The sequence below is a fragment of the Sinocyclocheilus anshuiensis genome, unplaced genomic scaffold (assembly GCF_001515605.1).
Source record: "Sinocyclocheilus anshuiensis isolate Anshui unplaced genomic scaffold, SAMN03320099.WGS_v1.1 scaffold246, whole genome shotgun sequence".
Lineage (NCBI taxonomy): Eukaryota > Metazoa > Chordata > Actinopteri > Cypriniformes > Cyprinidae > Sinocyclocheilus > Sinocyclocheilus anshuiensis.
Window position 1 is genome coordinate 1051984 of NW_015542356.1, and position 16218 is coordinate 1068201.

General features: G+C 35.3%; 1 protein-coding gene across 3 annotated transcripts in view; it reads right to left on the reverse strand.

Moving 5' to 3' along the window:
* LOC107691727 (tyrosine-protein kinase Fer-like) overlaps window positions 1–16218 on the reverse strand; it is a 49764-nt gene that overhangs the window by 6509 nt on the left and 27037 nt on the right. For all 3 annotated transcript variants that reach the window (XM_016490519.1, XM_016490517.1, XM_016490518.1), the window contains 8 exons: window positions 14669–14858; window positions 10427–10522; window positions 10117–10320; window positions 8032–8154; window positions 5665–5721; window positions 4211–4326; window positions 3954–4048; window positions 3688–3811 (listed from right to left, as the gene is read on the reverse strand). In XM_016490519.1, coding sequence (XP_016346005.1) covers window positions 3688–3811; window positions 3954–4048; window positions 4211–4326; window positions 5665–5721; window positions 8032–8154; window positions 10117–10320; window positions 10427–10522; window positions 14669–14858 — 1005 coding nt within the window. The remainder of the gene's footprint in view (window positions 1–3687; window positions 3812–3953; window positions 4049–4210; window positions 4327–5664; window positions 5722–8031; window positions 8155–10116; window positions 10321–10426; window positions 10523–14668; window positions 14859–16218) is intronic.

Consider the following 16218-nt stretch of genomic DNA (forward strand, 5'->3'; position numbering starts at 1 on the left):
AATGAATGAATGAATGAATAGTAGGCTAATAATTATAATAATAATGATGATGATAATAACAAAGAAAAAATTAATGTGTTATTTTCACACATTTCACACGCATTAAGGTTATCAGAATTAAAAGTTCAATCTGTCATTGCAGCTTTTTGAAGTGCGAAATTTGTTTGGAAGGTTGAAATAATAGTAGGCTACATTTTCGTCAGTTATTTTATCAGTTATTAAATCAGATACATAGAAGCACAATAAAATTACATTTATTTGAATGCATTTGTGAGAGCGCGATTACGTGTAAATTAGTCCTGCCTGTCTGTGCAACGTCTCTCTACTAATAGTGAAGCTGTGGATTTTGATTACTTCAAAACACAAAGAAATTTTCGGTATAACTTTTCTGTTTCTAAGCATTTTTATTGACAAATCACAGGGCAGCGTTGACAATATTTTTTGTTTCTGTGTGTGAGTGATCCGTTATGTGTCTGTACATGTGTGCGTGCAGTACAATCCTTGTAGGCAGAACTAGTTTAGAACGGCTATAGTTATGGCATTAATTGTGCTAGTGATTGAGCGATAGTGGAGCACTCTGAGAGCGAGCGAAAACCAGAATTCTCCGACTTTCAAAAGATCCCCGCTTCAGTTAAAATCACGCTGCTCCGCTCTCAATGCACTTCGATCCCATACGCTGCTTTGGGGTGGCAACTGGGGTGGGGTTGTTGGACACGCCACTGAACACATTACAGTAATATTACTACTTTCCCTGGTAACTAGTAGTGTAACTAATTACTAATAAAATTTAAAGGGGTCATATGATGCTGCTAAAAAGAACATTATTTTGTGTATTAATATTAGTTACCATACAAAAAAATGGCTAGTTTCTAGTTACTTTTTTTTGTCACAATCGCAAACTGAATTGAATTTAAAAATTCAGTCATCTCTATCAATTTCATAATCGCTGTCATGCGTGTATGAACGTGACATCACCAATGCAGCAAGCAAGCTTTGTCGGAAGAAGGAGAAGGCCACATCATATGGCATCATATGATTCTACCTGCTTGAGCCCTGTTGCAGATTTTACTATGTTGCTGCTCTATTAAATAACACAGGTTGTTTAAAATATTGTGGCTTGTCATCAGTTTGAGCCAAATGTACTCTACATGGACTACATGGATTCAGAGGCTGCAAAAATTATGCAATTACCAGGTTTTTGGGGTGTAATGGAAATGTAATGAAACCAGTAGTGTAACTAGTTACTGTTGGCTGGGAGTACAGTTATTTTACATTGTAATATTTCAAAATATCATTTTTTTCTATATATTTGATCAAATAAATGCAGCAGACTGGGTAGACCAAAAAAAATTGTCATATCGTAAGGTTCAGAATTCAAATCTTAAAAGAGTAGTCCCTTATCTATTTATTTACTTTTTTAAGTCTACAAAAGTCGATCGTCATATTCTTAACGTCTCTCTCATATAATCTAAACTCTTCCATCCCCAACCAGTGATTTACGATTCTAGTCTACAGCCACCGCTGTGCCTCTCGCTGGCATTTATGCTGAGCAGACATCCTCAGCCATACAACCATATTAGGTTGTCACATCCCAAAAATTGCTTTGCTGACACAAGATGGGGAAAGACAGTAGGGGGAGCGGAGAAGCTGACAGAAAGGTGCTCAAACCGCCGCCACCCCCTAACATGATCATGTCTGATAGTAAATGGGTTTTAGCGGGGTGCTGATAGAGCCGTGGCAGTGTAAGCGCCCAGAGCTTATTTCTGAGCTGAGACTCGATGTATTCAGACGGCCGGCTCTGGCCTCAAACAACACAATGCGCCAAAGCCTATTTCACAGTTTAAAAATCACCACCAGAAAGAAGCAAGAAAAATGAGGCTTGTTTCAGTTATAGAAATATAATTATTTCACAACTTCTTAAATACCATTAAATATTAATTTAAGTTTTAAATAGCCTATTAATTTTAAAAACATATTTGTCAAGTTGCCAGACAATTAAATATGTTGCTGTTCATTGAAAATTAAAAGAAAAATTTGTCTTTTAGGATAAGATTTTGTCAAATGTTTCTATGAAGAACTAAATCATACAGACAGCACAATCTCATATAATCTTAAACTAACTCAAAAGCTCCCGCAGCCCAATATTTTGGATTTATTTACTTTTTCTAATTTGTTGTCTTATCTAACATGTTGACAATTATGCTACTGGATGAAAAGGAATAAATAATATGAAATGTAATACCATTAATTAAATATTTAAAAAGGTTGTGCAATCCCTGCTTATTAAGAACTGTGTTTCCAGACATAATTATGCGTGCTTTTTAGGTGCTGCATTTAGATACAGTGGTGTGAAAAAGTTGGCCCCCTTCCTGATTTCTTATTTTTTTGCATGTTTGTCACACTTTAATGTTTCAGATCATCAAACAAATTTAAATATTAGTAAAAGATAACACAAGTGAACACAACATGGGGCCAACACTTTTTCACACCACTGTATATATTTTGAGACACTATTTTAAAATGTTTGAAATGTTAAATGCTTTATCAGAGCTGTATCTTTCTCGCTATGATCTGATTTCATCCTCTTACCCCTCACGAGCCGCAGAATGGTACCGCTACAGCAGTCTGTCACGCCATATTTAAGTGCGTCAAAATGGCATTTATTGTTTGGATTTTGTGATAAAATGTACAGGATTTGAAAGCTGACACTTTGTTTTTTATCAGAAGTAGCAAAGCACAAAGCACGTTGTGATAATTGGATTGGATGTGCTTTACAAATAATGTTTTGTAAAGGGAAAATCACGTATCTGGCAACCCTGGCTTGAACTATGGGTGTTTCATAGGGTCAAACAGAACCCGCGTTAACGGTGCTATAACGCATTATTATTGCTTTAACTGGACAGCCCTAAATTCAACACAAGAAACATTTTCTTCACACAAGTTGCTGTCTGACACGCTTTTCTGCCGCCTTTTGATTGACAAGAAATAATAAGCCCTGATCATCAGCTGCCATCAGATGGCTAATAGTGCAGATAATTGCTTTTATCAGCCAATAATCTGTATACATTGGTGCATCCCTAATTGTAGTATAGTAATTTGTCACTGTAATGCAGTGAAATGTTCACAAATATTGCATAAAATAGTCCATTTAAATTTAGATTTCACTATTTTGAACTTTTTATCAATAATTTTCAGTAATAAATGGTTTGTAAGTTTCATAACTCCATTTTTTCCACATCGTCCACCTTTTCTTAAGATTAATGTAATAGATTCTGGGCTTTCTGATAAATATAATATGACCAAAAAAAGAATGATATATAATTTAGATTGTACATTTTTTATACATTATGGTAGCATTTGTTGTACAGCATTTAATTTATGTTGATATAAATAAAACAATGAGTTTTTCACTGTAATAAAGTATATATTGGGTAGTCTATTGAAATTTAGACTACAAGAAAACGTAAAATACTACATCAAGATTACAGTAAAGACAAACAGGAGGAAATTGTGGCTAATGGCCATGAAAAATAATATCACAAAATAATGTCCCAAAAATGTCCTATAACAGGATGTTTTTTATATATAATATTACTTATTTTGTTTTTCTTCTGATTTTAATCTGACACGTTTTTGCTATGATAAGCTGTATCACTTCTACGTCTGAAATATTTCCGTTTTTCTCACCTGTGTATACAGTTTTTTAGCTCCAGGTATGCCATTCCGGCAGCAGCGTCTAATGCAAACTTTACCAGTTGCTTTGTCTTGAGGTCCTCTTTTTTCTTTCTTAAGAATGATAAAAAGTCCCCGCCTATTAAAAAATGGCAAAATAAATGAGCTACCGATATGCAATAAATTACAAGAGACACCAACATCCCCAACAAATTTATGACACTTTTAACGAGGAAGGGTTTCAGCAGCTAATGGCTGAAGCAAAGATGCAGTTTACTGACCTGGTACGAGCTCCATTACTATGTAAATGGGCTGCCGTTGGGTACAGACGCCTATTAACTTCACAATGTTGGGGTGATCATACTGCTTCAGGATCCTAGAGGTGGAGTTGAGCAGAAATGAATATGGAAATGACCACATTATTTCATCACTCATTTTTAGGAGAATATGAACGAGGCGAACATTATTTCTTGATGTTTGAGGAATGAGATAAAGAGCAAGTGTGACGTAAAGCGTAAAACGGTGAATGTGGGTTCACCTGGCTTCTGAGAGGAACTTTATCTTGAGGTCTTGTGGTAGATCTTCCTTACAAGTTTTCACGGCCACCAGGGTTTTATCTCGCAGCGTTCCTCTAAAAACCTCACCAAAATTTCCCTAAAACAACATTTGTCCAAAAGCATTTCTTAGTGTCTAATGTTATTATTTTAAATAACAAAAACACCAAAAAGAAACACCTTAACATGGCTTTCTGGACATACATCATAGTAGTAGTACTAGCAAATGGTTCATGACAGATGGCTAATTGTCCAAAAAACTACTTAAAGTCGACTAATTTTTGTGTCTTTTTTTGTCATATTTAAACAAACTAGTCACTTGTGAAAATATGTAGTTTTACTGTGGTCCTACCACAGTGGGGTTTTTTTTTTCATTTACCATGCAAATTATGACCCATGATGAGTTAATATCATAGACTGTATAAAAACATGGACGTAGTGTCCGTGACGTCACCCGTAGATTTCCGAAGAGCTGTTTTTGAAGCTCAAAATTGGGCGGAGGCGGCCGTCGTCATCTTGGCAGCGTCACTCCCGGATAATCGAAAATGGGCAAAGAGGCGGGAGCAGGTTGCTGAAGCCACGCCCACCTAGCTCGACGGTGGTGACAGCAGCGGCAATCCACCTGTCACTCAAGTGGCCACGCCCTTAATTATGCAGAACTTTAAGGCTTAATATAATTTAAATGGATGCGTTATAAAAAAATTCACCCCCCTCACAGTTGTCATCAAGGGCAAAATTGGCTATATAAACCAAAATCATTTTATGAACCAGGCTGTAAACATGTTTTTTTCTGCTGCAAAGTTGGGCATTTTAACATGGGGAGTCTATGGGATTGACTCTCTTTTGCAGCCAGCCTCTAGCGGCCAGTTGATGAATTACAGTTTAAGTCACTTCCTTGTTGGCTTCATGAGAGAGAGGGGGAGGTTGCCGCTTGGTTAATATGCTATTTATTCAGAGTATACACTAGTGTTGAAATGTTTGGGGTTGGTAAGATTTTCTTTTATGTTTTTAAATTAAGTCTCTTGCACTCACCAAGGCTGCATTTATTTTATCAAAACATAAATGCAGCAAATTATTCTATTTAAATACATTTTAAAATGTATTGTAAACGCATTTTAAAATTCAGAACTTATTCTAATATTGTGATTTGCTGCTGAAGAAACATTTATAGTTAGTATCCGTGCTGATAACTGTTTTGTATTTTTGTATATTTTTGTTGAAACGTGATTTATTTATTTGATTTTTTTTCAGGATTCTTGGAAGAATATAATGTTCAAAAGAACAACATTTATTTAAAATAGAAACCTTTTGTAACATTTTAAATGTCTTTAGTATCACTTTCGATAACTTGCTGAATAAAAGTATTAATTTATACAAATTAAAAAAAAGGGGGTATTTTAAACATTCCTAAACACAAGCACAATGGATATGGACTTACTTTCCCAAGGAGTTCTCCAAGAATGACGTCCTCATGATTGAGAATCCATTTCTTATCCTGAGCAAACAAACAAAAATAGCAAATTATCTTTCTGACACTTGTTCATTAATGAACTAATGACTCGTGCAGAGACAAACAGAAGAGAGATGCAGAGCGTCCTGTGGGTCAGTCACTGTGCTATTGCTCTGATGAATGATAATGATGCAATTATCACCTCATTCTCCAAAAGCACTCGTTTAGACACAGACATTCTGGGATATCTTTGGAATATCTCTAAAACCATTTTTTTTGTATGAAAACTCTACTTTTATTTTATTTACGTTATGCACAATTGTATTTGAGTACACTATAATGATAACAGCAATAAACAAAGAGGTATATGTACAAAGTCCATTTTGCAAATAATACCATCACAATTTCATTTCTAAAGGTGCAGCAGGAAGATTTTACAGAATATTCCTTAAAACCCATAAAAACACTTACTTTTAAATGCATGCATTTTTCTGTGATTTTCTTTCATTGTGTTTAATTGAACATTGACGCTAGCTGCTTTTACTGGCACAAATAGCGAATGTAGCACTGTAGTCTTCGTTTGAGGGTTCGAAGAGGTTCAGACAATTAAAACGCACATACAGATGAAAAAATCGCTTTCTAAAATCTCAATGCATTTACAGCAGCACTAATGAGAATAGACATTTATTACAACACTGATAATGGCATCAGTTAAAGATCCATTATTCTAAACATCTTGAAGATGAGTGACCTGCTGTGTCAACATTAACCTGGACAATAATGCACTTCACTCAATATAATCCAAAACCGAACACAACAAAACAAGCAGCAGTATCTGCATCAAAACTGTATTTTCTGAGTTTTAGACAGCTTGCATTAGTTCTAATGCTGTCATTTCTGACTTTGTCTACTAAAGCTGCCCAAATTGACCAAAACGAACTTATTAATGGCTATAAAATAAACATTTATCATGCTGCTGCTGCCAAGATATCAAGGGGGGGGAAAAAACACAAATAGCTCCAAACCAAATCCTATTTGGTCTATTCTCTGCTACCAGTTACTCTTTAAGGGTCTTTACACGTTTTCTTTTTTTTTAAAAATCAAAGTCAGACCTCTTCAGTGGCTACATTTACATGCAACCAAATAATCCGTTTGTAATCAGATTGACGGCTCGACTTAAAAATGAACCCACTTCTCTTTGGATTCACGTTGTACATAAACTCATTGTAATAAGAGTTCAGTTTTCACTTATTTGGAACAAAGTCAAGTCAAATATTATTAGCAATAAACTTATTGCAAACATGAATAACAACAACATTATGATAATTATTATTATGCTGTTATATATTGTTTTTCTTAGTTTTCATAATGTTCCACACTCCAAATCTGCTAAAATGATCGTGTGCCAGGCACATGTATATGTATAATATATGTATAATAACCTATAATTATATAGCACCTTATAATGCATCGTACAATCTCATGAATAATTATAATCACAGTTAACACATTATAAAACTTGCCAATTCATTGTTACACTATGCATTTTAAATTCGGTTATAATTATTTATGACAAGATATAATGAATTACAAATTATGAATAATTATAATGCATTATACTCTCTAAATTAGATTAATTAGCCTTTATGTAATGCATTATAAAGGGATATTAGGGCTCTAATATCCCTTTATAATGCATTACATAAAGGCTTTAAGTAACGTGTTAACCAATAAAATCTTACTAACCCAAAACATTTTGGGATTTTATGTCAATTAAATGTGCAGTTTTACACAGTCCGAATGTATCCCAGCATTCACAGGGGTCTGATAGTGTTTTTTGCATGCTGCAGCAGAAACATCACCACTATTATGATTTCAGTCAACATGCTCGGATGAGGTGCTTTACCCCCGTCATCAAAAACCCATCAGAGGAACAGCATGGCAGGTAATCATCCGACCTGATGGATGCACACATAGACACACACTTCCTGGGGGAATCCAGCCAGTGTAGACCACCATCAAGAAAGGAGTTCAAACTGATATTTTCTAAACCATTACAATCTTTTTCTGTAGCCAAGCAGAAATCAACACACACACACACACACATCAAATCACAGGACTTTACATCAGCAAGACAGGTTGATTTGAGAACTGCACTGCACAACATCAATCTAATGTTCAATGTAGCTGCTCACGTTAGGGAAAATGAGCAATGTGCTGTCCGAATTTCTGTAATAAGGAATTTTATGGCTGCATACTGGAAATACAGTTATAGCTTTAGAAGTGAAGACATATTAAATGACTGTACTGAGAGCAGAACAGCTTGTTAAAATGAAAAGAGAGACAATGTTTCACCTTTATGACAGGGTTCAGGAGCACGACCCCAGATTTCTTGGTGATGACTTGCTTAGTTGTGTAATGATGCTCTATGAGCTGTGGGATGGTGGGGAAGCCAGTGCCTTCAAATCTGTACTGATTCTGCAAACAAAAAGAGGCAAATTAAATCAGACAGTATAGTGAGCTTATAAAATAAAATAAATACACTTAGTAGTGAGCTCATGAAATAAAATAAAATACAAAATAGAAATTTTGGAGTATTTTGGGCATTGTTGTATATATTTTTATTTATACTTTGCTATTGTTTTTTGGCAATAAAAATGTTTAGCAAAAAAAAATATATACGTGTGTGTGTGTGTGTGTGTGTGTGTAAGCGATAATGCACGGGTAGATGTCATCAGTTACAGCACGTTAACTCTAGCATTCTGCCAGCTTCAAATCAGACACAGAGATAAGGTAGTGCAGTAAGATCACATTTAATTGAATAAATTATAGCATTTATTTGAATTAATTATCGAGAGTAAGAGAGATTAAAGTTGTGTGTGTTAGGGCTGCACGATTATGACAAAAATCATAATTGTCGATTATTCCCTTGAAATTGTAATTGCGATTATTAATTACGATTATCACAATTTACATTGAATGATGTTTATACCATTGTTTGATGCAACTGCATGCCGTATTTTTATATGAAAATAACCAAGCTGAAAACACTAACTAAAAAATCTTTAGTGCTTTTCTTTAGTATTAAGCCTCAAATGTCAAATATACATCGGATTGGTTTCTTCTTTAAATGATAAAAAAAGTAAAAATATGAATGGTATTATAGTGTTATACTAAAACTAAAGCAATGGAAAAACCCTTAAGATAACATGTAGAAAGAAAAAAACATATCTTAAGGCTTGTTCACAACGGGACGAATATCGCCGACGTGTAACGCCTCGTAACAAAGGGCACCAATGTGAGTGTGCACACCGACGCGCAAAACGCGAGGCGTAAGAGCATCATTTTTTCAAAAACGCCTCGGGCTCGTTTTTTTGGTTTGACGTGCCGCATTAAAAACTGGCCGACCAATGAGATTGGCGCTTTTGTTCACGTGCCTGGAGCTGCTGAAGTTACAGTAAAACACGACTTGGTGGCGCTCAAGCACAAAACGGTCTTGCCAAACACACATTGATACCTAACGACGAAGAGCAAGTAAGTAGACGAAGAAGATGCATCGAGGCAAGATGAATGTAGAGCTGCTGGTCTCATTGGTGTCTGAACACAAAGAGCTTTATGACAAACGCGACAGCGACTACAAAAATCTCGATAAGAGGGAGTTGTTATGGAGAGAAATTGCAGATCAAATAGGATTCGATGTGTACCAGGGTATTTCTGTTTTTCATTAAGCGCCATCTAATGTCAGGGAGTGAATTTGCACGTTCACTCGGCTAATCGCCAGTGAAAATCGCTTGGGTATGAACACAAAAGACACGTCAAAAAACGTCTGTGATAAGCGCGCACGATAATCGTCCCGGTGTGTACAAGGCTTTAAGCGTGAAGAATAACATAAGTGGACTTTGAACGATTAATTGCCGCTTTGAACGATTACGTAATTGTGGCATCCATAATTGTAATCGCGATTAGAAATTAAATTAATTGCGCAGCCCTAGTGTGTGTGAATTTTCTGTGTCTGCATGTCTCTCTCTACAAACAATGAAGCTGTGAGTTTAGTTACTTCCCCCTCCTTGCTGAGAAATACAGTGTAGCGATTCAGCATCAAATCTATTTTATTAACAAAAGTCACGGGGCAGCGCTGACAAGAAGTTTCTGTGCTCCCGAATGTTTCTGTGTGCGAGTGATGTGTGTGTGTGTGTGCATCAATTAAAGCAACACATTTATATAGAACAGTGATTAAACTGACTTGGAACTACCTGTGCATTAAACGGTTTTAATGCATACCAGCCAATCAGAATCTAGTATTATAAATGTGTTACATAAATATATATAAGCCATCATTTTTAATGATTCCTTCTTCACTCATTGTTGAATCTACAAATATTCTGACTAAAAAATTATTTGGATGAATAATGACATTGTTTTGAGTCATCATGTACTCACTTCAGCGAACTGAATGATGAAATGTCTGCGCTGTCCATCTGAGAACACAGACAGCACATATTCTCCAGGTTTGCCGTGGCTCTCGCGCACCAGGAAGTCTCCCTGCTGCTTCAGCAGCTCCTGGGCCTCTGTCCTGGGAATGGCACCGTGATACCACTCTTGCTCGCCCAGCGGTTTCTCACTAGTGGGTATCACATCAAAAAACTGAAGAGGAACAAACACAAGGAGGTCAAGGCAGAGAACATGACAGGACAGATAGAAATGAGGAGGTGATTATGGAAAAAGCAGGAGACTCGGTTATGAAACGTACTGATGAAGAGCCCAGTACAGACTTGGGCGAGCGGATGATTCCAGCGATGGAGTGTCTGAGGGTGTCAAACTTCGATACCTTGTCTTTGCTTTTATCCTGAAATATAATGTATTTTTCAATGACTAAGTTGTGCAGCACATTCATTAAGCATAAAGAGTATAAAAAATAGATAGATAAACAGTAAATAAAATAGGTAAATGTAAATATCCAAAAATGTTTTTTGGACATGGTACAATGATAATACCCTATCTTTTAGGCATACATCACAGTGATACAACGTTTTTGGACACTGTAATACGACAGATTTTCTATCACTGCAATATGGTAGTGCCAAAGGACTGTTTTGTAAGAGAAAAATCATACACTTAGTGTTGAAGTATATTTGGATGCATACATTTGAATAGAATTTAGCAGACACTTTTTTGAATACATTTCATTTACAAATCCCTGCAGTAAAAGTATTCCTTTAAAACAGTCATAATAAATCATTCTGTGCATCAATGCACTACTAAAAAAAGGCAATAAAAAAACTGGGAACACACTGCCCTCTTCAGCAAACTTCAACACCAGCAGCATGTCAAATAAAACGATACCTTCATATTACACAACAAATATTAATATTGTGCTGGGAAGCAGTTTAATAAGTCAAAATTACTGTTAGTAAAAACAAATTGTTGTATCTAAATTATTTTCACTGCACTGATTTAACAAATTTAAGAGCATATTATTCACTTGTATGTGTGGCAATTATTAACAGTTTTAAGTATTATGTTTTTTACAGACTACTAACCACATACATTCCAATTACAAAAGGAGATCTAGTATATTTTATAGTTTTTGTATATAATAACTAGAGCAAAAGAATACACATTACAAAAACTAGATTATTAAAAAAGTTTATTACCACTATATACCTTCAATATGCTACTTTTTCTTTCTTTGTGTGCATGATTTTTATTTGCTCTGTTTTTGTTCATATGACCATGTTTTGTTATACAAATCTACATTTATACATTTAATGGCAGTTCAATTTGGATTGTTAACAAATAATCCAACAGACCCCATACCTATGGGATGATATTAGGCTCAAAATAATTAATAGATGCACGCACAATTATCCATGTACTGCATACATTTTATACATGTATCTTACTAACCACAAACAAATACCTTTCAATTTGAGTCTGTGGAATTCGGGATTAAATGATTGTGCAGCGATTTTTACAAATACAGCAGACATGTTTGTGAATAAAAATGTTCTGTTCTGCATTAATATATCATAAATTGCTCATGCAAAAAGGAATCCATGCATATGTGGATCAGGTGACACACGTGCGTTAATTGACGTGTAGTTCGAGTCGATCTTGTTCGGTTCATTTGGATTTTGAGACTTAATTTTAGCAGTTTACAGTATTTCACGTCCCTCACACACACAACTACCAACGAACAAGGCCCAGTGCAATTCATTAACGTGTACACGAATTGAAAAATTTGCAGATGTGCGTCACTACACTGAAACAAATGCTTTTCAACCGGAGAGTTAGGAATTACATTAATGTGCAGCATTTTGTTCGAATAGAGACATATTTGTGAATACAAATGTTATAGTTTGTATTAAAGTATCATAATTTGTGCATGTAGTGATTAAAATGTGCATTTGTGGATCAGGCGACGTGCGTGCATTCACTCACGTCTTTTCTGAGTCGATTCTATTTGATTCATTTGAATTTTGAGACTTTCGTTCCGCCCTTTTAGCCTTGCGCAATCCACACACACACAGCTCGCGATCCACACGCAACTGAGCCAAAGAAAATCAGCGACCACTAGATGGCATGAACCGAACAAGATCGACTCGAACTAGACGTCAATTAATGCACGCGTGTCACCTGATCCACATATGCATGGATTCCTTTTTGCATGAGCAATTTATGATATATTAATGTGTGTATGCTTGTGTAGACTAGTTATGTGTTAGTGTCTTAGTTAATAAAACTTCATGAGTTTGTTTTCTGTGGTTACTGCTTGTAAAGTCATTTTAACGAGCCGATCTTGCTACAAGCTCTAATGCATGAGTACTGTAAGAAAGTTATTTTCTATGGCCATGACAATAATCTTTCTTAGAGTTGATATGAAATTACACTGAATGTTTGCTGGACAAACAGATTAGTTGATTGTAATATTAATTCTGCTACGGTTACTACTGACAGTTGATATAAATAATTGTAATTACTTATATACATTTTCTTTCTGAGCAAATTAGCTACAGTGTAGAATATGAAAAATATTAGAATATTAGAAAAAGAATCATATTGGCATCATTCGTTTAGCAAATAGATGTTTTCTTCAGTTATTTTTACACGTAATTATGCCTTGTACTAGCTTCTGTTACATTCACTGTTCATCTATTGCTCTGTCATATTTTATTTTTTATTTAATGGCACAGCGCAAATTTAGAGCTGCTCTAGTGCAGCGGCACAATAATCAAGTGACGTTTTGCTGTAATAATGTAGGCAACCACTCATTATAAATAACCATAAACATAATCATATAACAGTTAATATTTTTTTATATAATTTAGTTTTAATCCAAATGACACGTGTGCTGAGCAGTGTTGGGCAGTAACGCATTACTTAGTAACGCATTACTGTAATTGGATTACTTTTTTTAGTAACGGAGTAATTTAAAGCGTTATAATTTTCAAAATAGTAATTAGAGTATAGTTACAAGCCGAGGTCTCTATACGTTACTGCCGCGTTACATTGCTGGCAGAATGCAGTGATTTCTAATCTAGAGATTGTAAAAAGGATGTAGCACACGCACTGTCGAGTCAAGTGCTAGTGGATTAGAGACCTGCTCTCCCGCGAGACCCGACGAAACAGAGCGTGGCGCGGGACAAGACTTGATAGGCGAGTGCAGAGACTTGTGTGTGTGCGGGATGCGGGAGAATAAAATTATTCACGGGACTCCCGCGAAATAGAAATATCTAAACATAAAATATCTAAAACAAATAAATTGTTATTCATCTATTGCACAAAAGCAACATGAACAATTATAAAATATAAACGATTAACAGGTGCAAGCGTATGCAGAGTTTCTATTTAGGCTATAACACGTGTTTGCAGTGTTGAGCAATGCAGTGCTGAAATTTGCGTGTTCACGAATCCTCTCATTATAACACACGAATTGTAGACATTATGAACGATTCATTATGCATATATTTATTGTGTTATAACAGAGATTTGTGAGATTGCGATGAACTGAGATGTCTTTTAGAGATTATAAATGCAGCGCTCTTTGCTGGCATTCTGCCATGCCAAACCATGCATGCAGCAGCCGTTTGCTTTAGTTAAAAATAACAGTGTTCTGTGAATGTTGATGTTGATCTTTAATAACAAATATTTATCGGGAGCGTGTATGCTGGGATTTCATAAATTTCTTGGAGAAAAAAGTAACGTAATGTAACTAATTACTAATTACTTTTGAAATAAAGTAATCAGAACAGTAACGTGATTACTTTTAAAAGGAGTATTCAGTAATCAGTAATTTGATTACATTTTCAGAGTAACTTGCCCAACACTGGTGCCGAGTGAGCGATTAGCAACCATGCAACAGAATACTGAATTTAGGTTTAATATTCTTTTAATTATGTACATGTACTCCATATACATACTTATCTATGATATCTCCATTCTGTTCTCTGCTTGTTCTGTTGTCAGTGTTTCTTTGTCTGGACATAAACACTGTACACATGCTGTGTGGTACCAGTTTTCAGTACCAGGGCATTTTAATGACTACAAAGACACAAGAACAGGATCTGGCCTGATAACTGATATTTCTCATTTTTGCAATGCCCACTTTTGTCCTCAGCACTTTATGAAAGCCAGAAGCAAAAAGATTACCAGTCATTATATTGCAACTAATGCAACTAATGATATGACCCCTTTAAATTATAGGTTTATACATTTAAAGACCGGTGTGGCAGTTTTGACCTTGGATTTTGCACCAAGTGAAAGTCAATAGAGAATCGTCACAAACTCCTCTTCTGGGATATGATTAATATAAGCTCAAATGAGCAAGCACAGGGACAAGTCAAAAACCCGTTGGAAATAGTACACCATCTGGTCACCTTTGGCATACTATTTTCAACATTCTATGATTTGGGACACACAAATTCTAATCCTCCGTACTATTTAAAAAAATGATAGCGTGCGATTTGGGATGCAGCTCCAAGAAGTGCCTTACCATTGAGTTGACTGAGCGGGCATCCTCTTCATAATTGACGACAGGCGGTGGTTCGTTGCCCTCGTTCTCTTGCATCTTCTGTTCTAGTAGTTCTCTCTGTGCCATTAGTTTGGCCTCCGAACAGCGCAGCAGCTGGACCGTCTGTCTCAACTCCTCCAGCGACTGCTTCTGACTGAGTAACAACACCACACTGAAAAAAGAGAGATCACGCAGTTCAATCCACAATGAACGCTTCCTTTTAATCTCTTTTTAAAGATTTTTTTCTGAACGTTACATCAGAGGCAGAAGCACTGTCAAGGTTATTTCTTTAATCTATTTTACTCTAAACTGAAATGCAACCAATGAAACTACAAATATACCAAAAAAGTCTTTAATAAATGCATGCAAATAATTAGCAAAGTTCTTTTTTATCCATTTTAACCATTTACACATTTATTTTGACAAAGCCCTTATCACACTGCACACAGAATTACAACAGAATGTCATGAATTTAAATTTAAATTTTCAACCCGAGTTCAATTTGCTTTGCATAGCAAAAATTGGCTCAGTAATATAATAAGCTCATGGTGTGAAACAGGCCAAACCATTTCATTCTGATTTCTAAAAGGAGAGAAAAGTATCCTACAAACAAATATGAAATATCATCCACAACCAAGAAACATTTGTACAAACGTGAAAAAAAATGGCATATGAAAGATTACGTCCATAAAGTGTGAGGAAATATAAATGACTGCATACATCAGCATAGAGTTTAGTTGGCTAAATTGGAATGGGGAAGTTCAGGTGTAGAGCTGAGCAGCACAGCCGCCCATTTGCAGAGGTGATTATATCAGCATCTCTTGTACTGGATTACCCAGCAGCAGGGCTGGACTGGGATAAAAAATCAGCACAGGCATTTTTTGGTCCAGGCGGCCCACCACCATTTATATATATATATATATTGTGAAATATTTTTAATATTTAAAATAACTGTTTTCTATTTGAATATGTTTTAAAATTGAATTTATTTCTGTGATTTCAAAGCTGAATTTTTAGCATCATTACTCAAGTCACATGATCCTTCAGAAATCATTCAAATATTCTGATTTGCTACAAAAAAAAACATTTATTATTTTTATTATGTTGAAAACAGCGGAGTATACTTTTTCAGATGATGAATAGAACAGCATTTATCTGAAATGGAAATCTTTTGTAACATTATGAATGTCTTTATCATCACTTTTGATCAATTTAAAGCATCCTTGTTAAATAAAAGTAATATTTAGGAGAAATGCCCCACCCCCAAACAAAAAAAAATTATACTGGCTTGAAGCTTTTGGTATAGTGCATGTATAATGTTACAAAAGCTTTTTATTTCAGATAGACGCTGATCTTTGGATATTTCTATTCATCAAAGAATCTCGAAAAAATGTACTCAACTGTTTTAAATTTAAAAATAATAAATGTTTCTTGAACAGCAAATCAGCATATTTGAATGATTTCTGAAGGATCATGTGACATTGAAGATAAGAGGAGGAGTAATGATGCTGAAAATTTAGCTTTGATCACAG